At 46.9% G+C, this 13,563-nt stretch overlaps 3 protein-coding genes across 4 annotated transcripts in view; 2 read left to right on the plus strand and 1 right to left on the minus strand.

Annotated features, from left to right (window-relative positions):
• On the minus strand, positions 1-9,633 carry LOC146189169 (uncharacterized). Of its 2 annotated transcripts, none has more exons than XM_084604071.1 (2): positions 5,622-5,798; positions 1-2,082 (listed from the first exon to the last, which is right to left on the minus strand). In XM_084604071.1, the coding sequence occupies exons 1-2, from the start codon at positions 5,651-5,653 to the stop codon at positions 1,134-1,136; spliced, it is 981 nt and encodes a 326-aa protein (XP_084460197.1). In that variant the 5' UTR covers positions 5,654-5,798; the 3' UTR covers positions 1-1,133. The 2 variants fall into 2 exon arrangements, with proteins under 2 accessions (XP_084460197.1, XP_084460196.1); XM_084604070.1 differs by lacking the exon at positions 5,622-5,798 and adding an exon at positions 8,056-9,633 and having other exon boundaries at positions 16-2,082.
• Positions 9,634-10,289: 656 nt separating this feature from the next.
• LOC146189170 (cysteine-rich DPF motif domain-containing protein 1) lies at positions 10,290-10,592 on the plus strand. Its single transcript, XM_084605198.1, has one exon. It carries the CDS (start codon positions 10,290-10,292, stop codon positions 10,590-10,592), a length of 303 nt encoding a protein of 100 aa, XP_084461324.1.
• Positions 10,468-13,563, plus strand: part of Alg1 (ALG1, chitobiosyldiphosphodolichol beta-mannosyltransferase) — a 38,693-nt gene continuing 35,597 nt past the window's right edge. The window contains exons 1-2 of the mRNA XM_084604072.1: positions 10,468-10,605; positions 11,446-11,590. Coding sequence (XP_084460198.1) covers positions 11,455-11,590 — 136 coding nt within the window. The 5' untranslated portion in view covers positions 10,468-10,605; positions 11,446-11,454. The remainder of the gene's footprint in view (positions 10,606-11,445; positions 11,591-13,563) is intronic.

Raw genomic sequence — 13,563 nt, forward strand, 5'->3', positions numbered from 1 at the left:
CTCGTAAAAAGCAGGATATGCAAGAGGTAATGTCCGTCTTGTAAGCCTTACAGAGAAAAGCGGCGAATTTTATTGGTGTCAGAGGAAAAAAAAATGACAATAGTCCAGAAATGAAAAAGGAATACTACAGCTTTACAGTTTTGCAAACAAGACCTGCACAAGGACCCGATCGTAAAAAATGGAGAACTGAAAATGAAAAAAAAAAAAAAAAAAAACACTGTGAAATGAATCCAGCTACTGGCCCCTGAACAAATTACAGCCCCCTGTACCATTTGGCTACTTTGTAATTGCAATAGTGGCAGCAGTAGTAGCAGGTCACAGATTACACTAAAAAATGAAGCCGTTGTACATGAACACTGAAAGGAAACAAACAACACATCAAAATGAGAGCTATTTTGCTCTCTTAGAAGCAAAACACAATACATTACCTGTCAAAACAATGTGACTACATAAAATGTACTGCTTACAGAAAACAACACATCAAAAAATCAAATCCATTCTATGGTTTCACGAGAAAACGTAACACTGCCCTGAAGAACGCAGTAATTTATATGGAAGCATTTATAGAACACAACTGTCAACGACACGAAACTGAAAATCAATCTATGTTTTTAGGAATCAATACCATACGAGAACTGCAAGTGAACTAGTAAAAACTGCACAAAAGAAGAATCAAGATGCAAACAACGGAGTTCCTAAATGATGAAACAGGTTGCATTCATTAATGGCAAAAATGAAACAGTCAGTATTATGGCCGAAAATAAATGGAAATGAAAAGATAAGTAACCTTACACTATCGCATCCCAAATCCTCATTAAACACCAAGTGACGAGTAGCATAGTAAAATTTGGCAAAAGCATGTTTACTGAACCGAATAAAAGGAAATGCAAGAATGAGGAACAAAACGTAAATGTGCTGTGTCAAAATGTCCCATTTCTCCAGGTTACAAGTAGCACAGCAGCAATTTAGTTGTAAAATGATGAACACAAAACTAACATAATACTCTTTCAAAACAATTGAGAAACTGGTTCACTGAGCATATGTCACATCTTCTAAAAAAAAAGCGAAAATCAGCAATGATGCAAAGAATTCCAAAGGCAGTGGTCAAGCAAAACCAAGGAAACCCTGGGAAATTATGCAAACAACACATCTGAGAGGTTTAGGTACTGCACGATTGCACGCCAGCAGTCCCTATTTAGTTTGTCTATCTGTGTGCCATTTCCAGGATAACATTTCATAGAATTCTGAATCACACCTGTGATGATGAGATAGTTGTCCTCGAGGTAGTGGTTGGCTGAAGTCAGGGCTACCAGAGCTTCAGTTTCTGTTTTCCCAGTAACTTTAACCAAATGCGCAAGGAGGCGCGGCTTGCCGAAGAAAAGCTCGAAAGCTTCAGCATACTGCCTTTCTGGCCGGGGCAGGACGACAAACTCAACTGCACGGTTCAAAATGCCCCTGTTCCTTCTCAATGCCTCAAAGACAGTGAAGCTGCTGTCATCACAATTCAAGCCGAGAGGCAGATCAACATCTATTATCTGCTTATTCTGCCACAGACCTTGAGCAAACACATCCACATATATATCAGGGAAAGTTGTCACGGAGGATAAAAAAAGCTTAGTGAGTGTCTTGTTGTGAGCCAGTAAAAAAGAGAGACTTTCTACAGTTTTGTAATTATTGATGAAGTCAATGGTAATCCTCAGCTCAGTTATGCTCTTGTTGAATGCAAGATTGAGCAGAAGGTCTGAAACTAAACTTCCAGCATCCCTATCAACTACTACGTGCAAGTGTTTAATTGACCGGTTGTCAATCAACATTTTGCACAGGGATCGGCCTTTGTCGCCGTAGTGCCCATTAAAATGCACTCTAAGAGTATGAATGCACTTGCTACGGGCAATAGCCCCAAAAAGCAGTTTGATGTCCTTCACTGGCATGTTGTGATCAAACATAGGCAGGCACAGTTCTCCAGGGCACACTGAAGGAGGGGTTACCGCAGCCAGCAAGCCAGGCATGTCATCAGCAACCCAAGGTAGCTTCACACGGTTGTAGCATTCTGTCTCGAACAGCTGCTTTGCCAAGGTACTCCTAAAGAAAGAAAAGCAGAGAAAGATTTTATATCTCGCGATGCTTGGAAAGCAGAATTAAGGTGTCTTTTCGTCTCTCTCCAAACCCTTTCAGAAACCATACATATCAGCCTCCATATTCAAGTGGTGCCTAACGCCATGTGTCATGTACGCTGTGTGTTCCTCCAAGCACCGGGAAAATGAACGATCGGCTTTTGTGTGTTTGTGTATGCCGTGCACATTCCCGAAAGCAGAGCAGCGACGTGGCGTTGGGGACCGGAGAATCGGCGCCGGAAGGACTGCAAGGAGGAGAAATTTATGGGCTCCTGCAAGGCGCACTGCCCGTGTCATCCGAGCTGGCCGCTGCCCGCGGCTGGGAGCGGGAGCCTGCAACGGTCGCCGGCTTCTGGGAAGCGCTCGAGCCTCTGAGGTGTTGGGAGCTTGGGACGCGAAGACAGCCGTGGACCTGGCGAGGAGGGCTCTCGGAGGGAGAGAAGGATCGGAGGGAGCACGGTGGACGCAACGACGAGAGAGGACACAGAAGGGACTGAACCGGAGTGTCGTGCGGAGAGGCCGCGCTCCGAGTGATACGTATGATATTCGCGCAATATGTAAATAAATTCATAATAATCAGGAGATGCCAAGTGTGGTCGAGCTTCGTCGGAGAATGCCAGAGGGGCATAGCAAGGGACCTGCCTGACTGGCGCAGCCGACAGGATCTCTGACGTCAAGCAGAACCGACCGGGAATAGGATGGAGGATGTGGGCCCACAGCTGAGCGTGCACTGGGGGCGTCGACGAATTTGCAGTCTTCCCCTGCAGCGCAAGTCTGGACAGGTGGGTGTCTTGTTGGCTCCTGTTTTGAGGGCACTATGGCAACCACGGGATATAACTTGCGGAGTCGCGAGGCCGAAGTAGGGGCCCGAAGCGAAGAGGGGGAGAGGCAGATAGAGCTGGTGTCGACTGCCGTGGTGCGAAGCGTCAGCGAAGGGTCAGTAGTTTCCGTTACTGACCAGATGGCATTGTTACAAATGAAATTAAAAATTGCGGAAACAGAATTGGGCAGAGCGGAAGGGGAATTGGAACATGCGAGACTGTGTAACAACGGCAGTGCCGGTGCCGCGCGGAGGGTTTCTCTGAATGCAGAGGAAGACAGGAGGCTGAAACACACTAACATGCTGAAGGGAGTGCTGTTAGATATGCCAGCGGAAGAGGCGCTTGTCCCAGGCTGGTTTGATGATATTGAAGCAACGCTGGATGCCTACAGCGTCCCAAACGAATGGAGAGCGGGCTTATTATTGCCCAGACTGAACGAAAAGGCTAGGGGACTGCTCGGTCGGCTCTCGGCGGAGAAGCGCAGGGATTACGCAGCGCTCAAAGAAGCAATTCTCAAAGGGCTCAGGCTGTCGTCAGCTGAATACAGGCGACTTTTTAACTACTCAAAAAAGGGTTCAAATGAATCATGGGACCAGTTCGCAACGCGACTGCAAAATTATTTTGCCTATTATTGCAACAGTTATAACGTCACTTCCCTGGAAGAGCTGCGACAGCTCGTAGTGGTAGACAGATTGAAGGAGATGTTAAGTTCCGATGCCCGGGCCTTTGTTGTTCAAAATGAGACTACAGGGAAGGCAATGCACCCGGACGAAGTGGCCAACCTCGCGGAACAATTTGATGAAAGTCAGATCGCTAAAGACCCTAATAGGAGCACAGGAGAGTCGGTGGGTCGTACAGCGAGCCCGGTAAGGAGAGAGAGAAGAACAACTCACTCGGCTAGGACACGCCATGACGATGCCGGACGATCGGCTCCTTATGCCAGGGCGCGTAGGCTGTGCTAAGGGTGTGGCCTTCCTGATCATCTTGCCCGCGAGTGTCCGAAACTGCGGTCAGCACAGGCGAACCTTGTGCAAATGACAACAGATGACGGAGGTTTGGTGGTGCGTATTGCGGGAACTAAATTCGGGAATGCAAACGTAAATAGTGGAAAACACCCGTTCCGCGCCCTCAAAACAATCGCACTCGGTTGTGGAAAGACCAAATTCGTGGGGCACTTGGATTCAGGAGCGGAGGTCAGTGTCATCAGACGATCAATTCTGGGAGACCATGTGTCGCTTACCGGTTCAAACATAAAATTAACTGGTGCGTTTGGGGAGCAAGTACTGGCAGAATTGGCATATGTGCAGTTGAAACTGTTGGCTACCCCTAAAGACGTCAGTGTAGCCACGGCTGGCACAGAAGTTTTGTGTGCTTTGACAGACAGATTAGCCCCAGGGATAGATGCACTTATCAGCCCGGGCACGCACGCGCAGTTGTTGGGAGAGACCGCAGAGACAGCGCATCAGACCACGCCAGCGGGCAGCAGCGGTGATGAATTGTGCGGAGTCGTGGCGGCGACCGGCGTTATTACTGCGACCAGTAAGCCACGCGGGGCTACTGAACTTGAGGTTCTTCGCAGTGCTGGCATGGACAACTCTATGCTGAGAGAAGTACGGAAGCAGGTCGGAGCGGTTGGCCACGGCGCGGTAGAAAAGGATGAATTGAAGAAAACTGATTCTGACATGTTAGATACTGCGCCAAGTATCTGTGCAGTGACAGGTAAGCAGGCATCCAAGGTTGATGCGATCTCTGGTGATGATATACATCCGGAACGGTTAGAAGGTGCAACTGTAGCGTCAGTAGGAGTGACCGCACTAAGCCGGGAGGGCGACAACAGAGAGGAGAGCGTAGACGCAGCTGGGAATGTAACGGTCAGCACCAAGGCTGGTGACGACAAGGCCGTTGTTGAGGGTAGGAGGCGAAAGGGAGAACGAATGCCCCTTGGTCGCCTTTTTCTGTTATTTGTGTTTTGTGTGTCCGCCTTGTTTGGGGTGCCATGGTGCGCTGAATATGGAGTCACGAGACATCTACCCTGTTTGAGTGCTGCGCGACCGGTGCTGAAGTGTGCTGCATTCCTAGAAGTCATGCATCACAGTGGCGATGGGGGTGTCATGTACGCTGTGTGTTCCTCCAAGCACTGGGAGAAGGAACGACCGGCTTTTGTGTGTTTGTGTATGCCGTGCACATTCCTGAAAGCAGAGCAGCGACGTGGCGTTGGGGACCGGAGAATCGGCGCCGGAAGGACTGCAAGGAGGAGAAATTTATGGGCTCCCGCAAGGCGCACTGCCCGTGTCATCCGAGCTGGCCACTGCCCGCGGCTGGGAGCGGGAGCCTGCAACGGTGGCCGGTTTCTGGGAAGCGTTCGAACCTCCGAGGTGTTGGGAGCTTGGGACGCGAAGACAGCCGTGGACCTGGCAAGGAGGACTCTCGGAGGGAGAGAAGGATCGGAGGGAGCACGGTGGATGCAACGACGAGAGAGGACACAGAAGGGATTGAACCGGAGTGTCGTGCGGAGAGGCCGCGCTCCGAGTGATACGTATGATATGCGCGCAATATGTAAATAAATTAATAATAATCAGGAGATGCCAAGTGTGGTCGAGCTTCGTCGGAGAATGCCAGAGGGGCAGAGCAAGGGACCTGCCTGACTCCATGTTAAATGGAAAGCGAGGGTGACTGACATGCTTACATCAGAGGAGTGAGCTGATCTTTTATACCCATGACAAAGGCACTTCCAATCCTGATCAAGCTAACTAGACCACTTTCTATCGTCGCTAAAAGCCAATTCCATTTCTTATTCAGACCAACCAAGCTTAACACAAAACCAGCTCTCAAACTGAGTGTTGTGATGGGTTTTATGGTGCATAAGTGACTAAGGCTATCATGTGCCAAACATGAGGTGTATTGCCTTCATTTTGTGAATAAGAAGTAAAATAATACTTTAAGACATTACAGCTTATTTATAAGCATTGCATTCAAGAAGCTAAAGACGCAACAGACATCAACAAGTGCAACCTCTTCCAGGAGCAAGGCGAGATGGAATGAGATTTATTTGCCGTTGAACTGCGTAAAGCATTGTTTTCTCAGTTTCTCGAATTTTGTACTTGAAAACAAAATGTGGTTTATGGTGACATACTTTCACACTCTTCCCATATCAGATTATCTTCCTTGAGAAAGAAGCTGTGTGTCAGATAAGTGTGTACAACACGAAAGTGACACGTGATTAGGGGTTTGTCTTTTTAATGTAAAAGCATCTCTTTTGTCAGGAATTGAACCATCATCCTTCCGTCCCTCAGCCAAGTTCGCTAACCGCTACTCTATGCTGACTGCAAAACAAGGAGCCCGTAATTCTTGTCTAGCGCAAGGGCGCCGAAGGGTACTGGGGAAAAGGACAACATCAGCAGTAAAAAGTAAAAATGAAATCATTAGTGCTAGCTACTCCAACCCAGGATGCAGATGTCCTGGCGACAGGCTGTGTGGCCTGGGCAAGTGCTGAAGTCTACGGTGGTGCCGCGCCTTGTTGCACTACTACATAATAAGTAGGAGTGTGTATCAATAAAAGCAGCTTTTGCATTTCACTGAACATTGTTTTCCGTGACTTTCAATGTTACCATTTCTGTTTCCTTCCTCCATGCTATAACAAAGCGTGAGCAGGCTGTACGGGTTCCTCAGTTTACACGCGGGTGAAGTTCAGTTTACCAGTCTTCAACGGCATTTTAATGTGAAGCCCATACTGCGCAAGTTAGCTGGCTTAGTAGCATTGATACACAAATAATATGCACGAGTCTTGTATATTATTTGTGACAGCAAAGCACAAAATATGACGAATTACTTTTTAATGTGTTCCATAACGTTTAGTTGGGTGCAGCCTGTGCCTTCCAGCACTGTCATCCTTGTTTTGACAATTAAGCCATGAACACCTCCCATCAAAATTTTAGATGACACGTGAATCGCAGTAAAAGTGAATTTTGTGCCAGCCATTGCATGTGAACCAAAATGAACAGGTGCACCCAGCAGATTACAGTGCGAATGCAGCAGACCACTTGTAGTTACATGGCTGGGCATCAAACACATTGAAAAAGTTTTTTACAGCAAACTGCATGCCCCATAATACTTTGATGTTTGGTATATAGATGCTTATACTGGGCGTCCCAGTAAATGTAGCCAAGGTTTTAAAAGATATGGTGAGCACTAGCCAAGTAAAAACTACTAAAAGCTGCTCAGAGCTGCTTATCCTAATCTGAACTACTTTTTCTTTTCACCAAGTTAATGAGTAAAAACTAATTGGCTATTTTTTTATTGTCTTGATCAAAAAAGCGTCAATGTAAAAGTTGTAGACTGCCTTGAAAAACTGCTAGCTACGTTGTTGCCATCACACTATAATTAATGTAGCTCTATTTATTGGTCTTCAAAGAAAGCTTTCATGTCACCTGCTGCTATTTTAAATCATTCACTAAGTTTGTACAAAACACTTCGTTGGAAAGAGCACTACAGAGAAAAGAGGATTTTGTTATCTGGGACACGTCTCGGGACTTTAAAAAGTGACACTGCCGTCACTAGGAAGTTTTTTTTTTTTATTGCTTCAAGTATCGGTTTTCGCTAGTAAAGATGGCCCTTTCTGTAAGCGCTAGTTTGATGGAAACAACTAGTTAGCCATTTTTTTGAGACTGTCTACAAGTTTTACCAAGGACAGTTTTTTCCAAGCTAATAATTAACAACCATCGGTGCTTCTAAAGCACCTTAGTTTCAAATGCAGTTGTTGGATAGGCCTATCAACATATGCACTCTCAAGAGCACTTTCCCCAAGATGACAGCAGGATGACACGCGGCATATATGCACATATTAGTATGTATTATGCACTTCACCAAGAAAAATATTTTACAACCAAAGTTGAAATCTCAGGACAAAGGTAAATATGCAATGAGCTAAATGCAATCAAGTATGCTGAATTTGTTCACAGGTTCCTGTTCTTCACTAAAGTGCTTTAAACTATAAGGTGCATTTCGAATGTGTTGTACTGCTGTTTTACAAACTAGGTATACGTCTTTTTTACAGTGGAAACTGCCATCTTAGGTCGAATATCAATCAGAAAACGAAAACATGGCTGTAAAACTTGCATTACCTCTCTTGCGTTGAAGCCTCAAAGCCAGCAAAGGTCAGCATCTTCAAGTTCTTGTTTTCGGAGAGAACCATGCATAGGGCTGAAATTCCACTCATGGGCAACCCTTCGCCTGAGATGTGAAGATTCTGCAAAGTACTATTTTCCAGCAAAGCTTCTGCTAACTGGCTCATAGTGGCGGAATAAATGTCAATATCAGCCAGATGCAGATCACGAAGGCTGCAGTTTTTGCAGAGTGCCAATGTCAATGCTTGTCCACAGCTTGGACTGATAATGCAGCCCGAGACATGCAGTTCCTTCAAGGCCGAGTTGACCTCCATGGCAGCAAACAAAGGCTCAGGTGTACACCCCTTTTGCGTAATGAACATCTTCAGCACTGTCAATGATGTGTTGGCCTTGATGGCTTCAGCTATTACAGAGACTTGTCTCTCATCTCCAATGGGAAAGACAGAGAGCTCTTTCAGCGCAGTAGACGATCGCAAAAGTTGCGCCACTGAGACCATGCTAGGGAAACTTGCATTCGAGACAGAGTAACGAAGAGTAAGCTCCAGTGACTCGCAGCTGGTGAGACACTGCAAGGCGCAGTTGACATTTCTAGGCAGCGCCGTTTTACTAATCTTGACTGTCTTGAGGGTACTCGAATTCCGCTGCAATAGAGCTTCTAATTCAGCTGCGAACTTGAACTCGACTTTCGGGGTGTTGATCGTGAGTTTCTCAAGTCCGCGGACTGCGTCGAGCCCTTCTATTGTGTAGCAGGGTAGGTAAAGTTCACCACCAATTCTGGAATTAAATCCGCTGTCGGACAATGAGATTTCCAGGCAGCGGAAATGGCGAATGGGCTCACTCTGATCATGCAAACGGATCAGAAGTGACTCGAACCAAACATGCGAGCACAGACTAAACCCGTCGATGCACTTGTGGTGCTCAAGCAGCCACGACAACAAAACTGAGGCTTCCCGGGGTGCAGTGTGAACAGCGCCGAAAGTTTTCCTCATTGACCGTAGATGGAGCCTTCCTGGTTCCGACTCGACGATTTCGAATTCCATCCCATGCATCACTTTGTTCCAAGCACTTAGTTCTGAGCTCAGCCAACACCACTGTCCCGGCTCCAACGCACAGCAGCCTCTTTCGAAGTCCAACTGATGCTTCCAAGTGTCTATTGTGACCACCTCAGCGGCATTCTTGGCATGAGGCGCTTTGTGACAGGCTTCTTTGCACAAAGATGAAGAGCACTCTGTCAGCGGCCTCTTCGAGCCAGACATTTCGAATACTTCTGTGGGCTTTCACTTCACGTCGTCAGCACGTCGCCACACCAGACACACGTGCGTTTCATGCATGAACAAGCTGACTCACTCAAGCTGACGGGATATCATAACGTGTGCGTGCGAACCCGAACGACGTAAACAAATAGCGGTCTCCATACGGCATTTACAGGGCGCACAAAGCTTGTACTTCAACGTGTATAACGTTATAAAGCTTGGCGGCTCTCGTCAAAAGGTAGTAAGTACTATTGCTGTCCGACACGGTATTATTTCTCTTTCCCGCCACTGTCTGCTGCTAAGGGCGCTAATAGAGCGCTGGGTTTCGGTTTCATATTTGTTTGTTAGGCCATTGCATATGCTGCTGGGCCTCAGCTTTCATGCCATGAAAAGAAATATTTTGGATGCAAAAATACCAACAGCTGATGGCACCATGGATGTACACCTGCTTATATCCGGATGTTGTAAGCAGCAGATCCTGCGATCCTGCTGCTCCTGCGATCCTTGGTCTCCTGCCGCGGCCAAGCCCACCCCACCCACCCTGCTTCAGTGGAATTCAAAACCGCGGCCCTCGCTGGGCGCTGCATTAGACCACTACGTTATCGCTGCAGAAGCTCAGTGACTGTGACTTGATTGTGATCTGCTGAGATCTTTCTACAAATATTTAGAATATTATCTATGTGACGCCATGGGCGCTACTGCCGCTCAATTCAAAGCGTTCGGCGCTTTCCACTGCTTTCCATTTGTCTAGCCGTCGCTTGCATATACCTTGGCTCAAGGCTCAAGGTGTGCAGCGTGCTTGACGTGCTAGCTTGCTTTCGTTTGTGTTGCGGTCATGGTTTGATACGCCGCGACGCTGTGCCGTTGGTATGGTTCGACTCTGACCACCATTAAACGTTAGCAGAAGTGTCTCGCAAGCAGTCCATATCAATGCTGTAGTCGGCGCCCCGGAGTACGCGAGTGGGTGCGTGCGTGTAGATGCAGGCGGAAGAAAACTACTTCGTGTGCAGCGTGTGTTGTATGCGCGAAAAGTACCATATCGAGTGCGACGGCATCAAGCGCTTCGGCCTGCGGTTTCTCGAGAAAGTTTACTTTGTCCGGGACGGCTCCGGCGAGGACCTGGGCGGCTTCGCCGTGGGCTCGCACTGTTCGCTGTGCCGGCGCGCCGTTTGCCACTCTAGCGAGTGCAGCGTGTTCTACGCCAAGCGCTTCTGCAAGTCTTGCTTCCTTCAGTCGAGCCTGCAGTTTCCGCCGCAGCTGAGGCAGGCGTTCGTGAAGTAGCCGTCCGAAGAAGGTACTAGTGTGCATGCCACGATTTCATTTCTTTTTTTTTTCTTTTTAGTCATAACACTGCGGAGTACAATCTCTGTCAAAAGTTCAAAGTGCGGGGGATTTTGCTTCTGAGCTGCGCCGCGTGGCTCATAATTCCCAGTGCCTCATATATCCTGAAGGTAAGATTTTTTTGTCCTAACCTCTCGGAAGGACTTCTACGAATGCCAAAGGAGCGCCACTACGCGCCCTAGAAGCAGACCCCGAGGGCTCTAAAGTTTTGACAAAGACTGTACCTCAGGTAATCGCGGTTCATAATCAATTTATCCTTAATATATCGCCTGCCTAGGGCTTTAACGGCGACGTAAATTTCTTGGCAGAGTTCGTGCACGATCTACTGCGGAGCAACGTTACTAGAACGTTGCTGCGGAGAGTTGCGATGGTGTAGTTTATTATGAGGCGAAAACGAACGTCAGCGGGATGTAACTCTGGTAGTAAACATGGGAGAGAGTATGCAGGTAAAAACGTCGAATGTTTCTTTACATGGTTTGTAGTTTCCCTGTGGGAAATTTTATACCGAATTAGGGTATATAATTGTTTGACTGATTGAGAAAGAGCAGCTACGGATAACTGCTGGCTACATTCTAGTATCCATAAGGATAGACATGTTGGAATGCTGGATACGGAAGAAAAATATTTTCAGGATAGATGTGGGGAAACGAAGTTGTCTGTACCTCTCTAACCTGTTCGTTTCTCTTTTTCAATTTTTGTGTCCGTCTCCATGTCAGAATTATGGAAGCAGGGATAAAGCTCGCAGCCTTTTTATGAGAAGTGCTTTCTTGGTATTGACATTGCCTCTGTGCAGGTTCCAACCATGGCTGAAGATGTGCAAAGGCGTGGGCGGGTAGCTGTTGTGGTACTGGGTGACTTCGGACACAGTCCACGCATGAACTACCAGGCTTTGTCTCTTGCAAAGGAAGGCTTTGAGGTGGACGTGGTAGCATACTCTGGTGAGCATTACCAGTAATGTGTGTCTGCACTGTTGAACAATGCTGAAATCGGATTCTCTGAAATCGGTTAGTGGTATGTTTTGGGTCGATAGCTGTGTTTGGGATAGTCTCTAGGGAAAACAAGACTGATGTCGCATGTTGAAGTTTTGTTTTCTCTTGCTGGCCCACGATGATGCCACCATTACTAAACTGCACCCACTTTGGAACACTGTGGCCCCCTACTGAGCTCGTATTCCGAGTTTGCGTCGTTATTGAAAGTGTCGCTATCTCCCCGACCTCGAGTCATCTGATTGGTGGAAACGCCGGAATATCGTGTTGCCACCTCTTCTGGTTCCGTAGTGGCAACACCCAGTTCCGGCGTTTCGACCAATCAGATGCCTCGAGGTCACGTGAGATAGCGACACTTCGATAATAACGCAAACTCGGAATACGGGCCCTGATCTATTTGCCAAAGCTACCTGTGCCAAAGCTGCCTGTGCCAGCTGTGGCCTTACTATACCCTCCGACATCCCCTTCTCATCCATCTATATGCCACCCCCTGCTGCACGTGGCTTTTCTTAAAGGAGTATACTCCTTTAAAACTCCCAACTTCCACAATGTTTTAAATTTAAAGGATTATTTGGTGGCTTTTTCATCTTGTTATAATGCATAAGGCATTCCTGGATATGGATCACCACATGGTTTTTGCCTATGACTGCTTAATAATTTATAATTGATTTTTTTTTTTTCATCCTAAGTTATGGTTTTTGTTGCATCAGCTGAGGTGGCCGTTAAGAAGGGGAGACAAAGCTTGCATGTCAGGAGTTCATGTTGAAAAGCCCCCTTTATTGACCAAGTGCCGGATATTTATACAGGTCTGTTTACGTCACCGATGATGACACAAAGAAGGACAAGCACAATTCATAGAATAGAAACTGAAACAGGACGAAGCCAAAACTAGAACAGGATAGATAGAAGACATGATAAAACAGTTTTGGTTTTGGCAGCCGAGCAATGGCTGTGACGTTACAGTCAAGTCTTGGTCATGCATGGGAGGAAACAACAGCAGTGTAATCGCCATGACTCCTGTTTTTCAGGCAGACTAGCTAGACTAGTTGTAATGAATTCAAACAACAGAGGAACAATTATGTGACTGTTTTTTTTTCTTTCCCCACGTGACCTATACTTGACTTTGACGTCACAGCCATTGGTCGGCTGTAGAAACCTAAACAGGCGAGAAAAGAAATGAATAATAATAATTGGTTCGCAGGAAATTAAAGGCGCTGTTTCTGTCACACTTGTTCTGTGGACACCTGAACTGTGCCATAACGGAAGGGAGGAAGGTGGGCGAAAAGGTGGAGAGAGAGAAAGAGGAGCCGTAGCAGAGGGCTATGTAGTAATTTCGACCACCTGGGGATCTTTAGCTTGCACTGACAGCACACGGATGCCTGTTTGTTTCACCTCCATCGAAACGCAGCCACGGAGAAAAGAAATTCAACGATAAATTATTGTGTGGTCATAGGCGCATCTTACAAAAGATAAAACACGAACCCAAAAATTAAGTGTCTATACTCTTTTAAGATTGACTCAGTTACCCTAAAGGGGCCTTCAGATAACTGCAGAGAGTGGAGAGTCGGTTGGGCTGATGTAATTGAGAATTGACAGCAAAAGAGAGGATTGCTGACCCAGTTGGTTCATGATCGAAGCAAGAACTGTAGCATGAAAGATGGAGCAAGAAAGAAGGAAGTGACGCACACAGTGCCAGTTGGGAAGGATTAGGAAGTTTCTGGATAGGGGAGAAGTTTGTCATGCATATGGATTAAATTGTACAGGTTAGGAAGTCAGTACTGTTTATAATGGGCCCTCTGTCTCCATGTAATCAAGATGGGCCTGTTTCATTTCTTTACTATGCTTATTGCCTTCAGGCGTGAAGGCGGTATGTACTGGAGGTTCAAAGCAGAGGAGTGTGAAATGAATAACAATGGTTGGCCAAT

Source organism: Amblyomma maculatum, chromosome 5, assembly GCF_055883805.1.
Source record: "Amblyomma maculatum isolate TAMU_Amacu chromosome 5, ASM5588380v1, whole genome shotgun sequence".
Classification (NCBI taxonomy): domain Eukaryota; kingdom Metazoa; phylum Arthropoda; class Arachnida; order Ixodida; family Ixodidae; genus Amblyomma; species Amblyomma maculatum.

What these genes read in the sequence shown, in the direction of transcription:
- LOC146189170 (XM_084605198.1), top strand. Translation starts at nt 10,290, where the DNA reads ATGCAGGCGGAAGAAAACTACTTCGTGTGCAGCGTGTGTTGTATGCGC.
- LOC146189169 (XM_084604070.1), bottom strand. Translation starts at nt 9,314, where the DNA reads ATGTCTGGCTCGAAGAGGCCGCTGACAGAGTGCTCTTCATCTTTGTGC. An exon ending in GAGGCTTCAACGCAAGAGAG is followed by an intron (nt 2,083 to 8,055) that starts GTAATGCAAGTT and finishes TTCTTTCTTTAG; the next exon opens with GAGTACCTTGGCAAAGCAGC.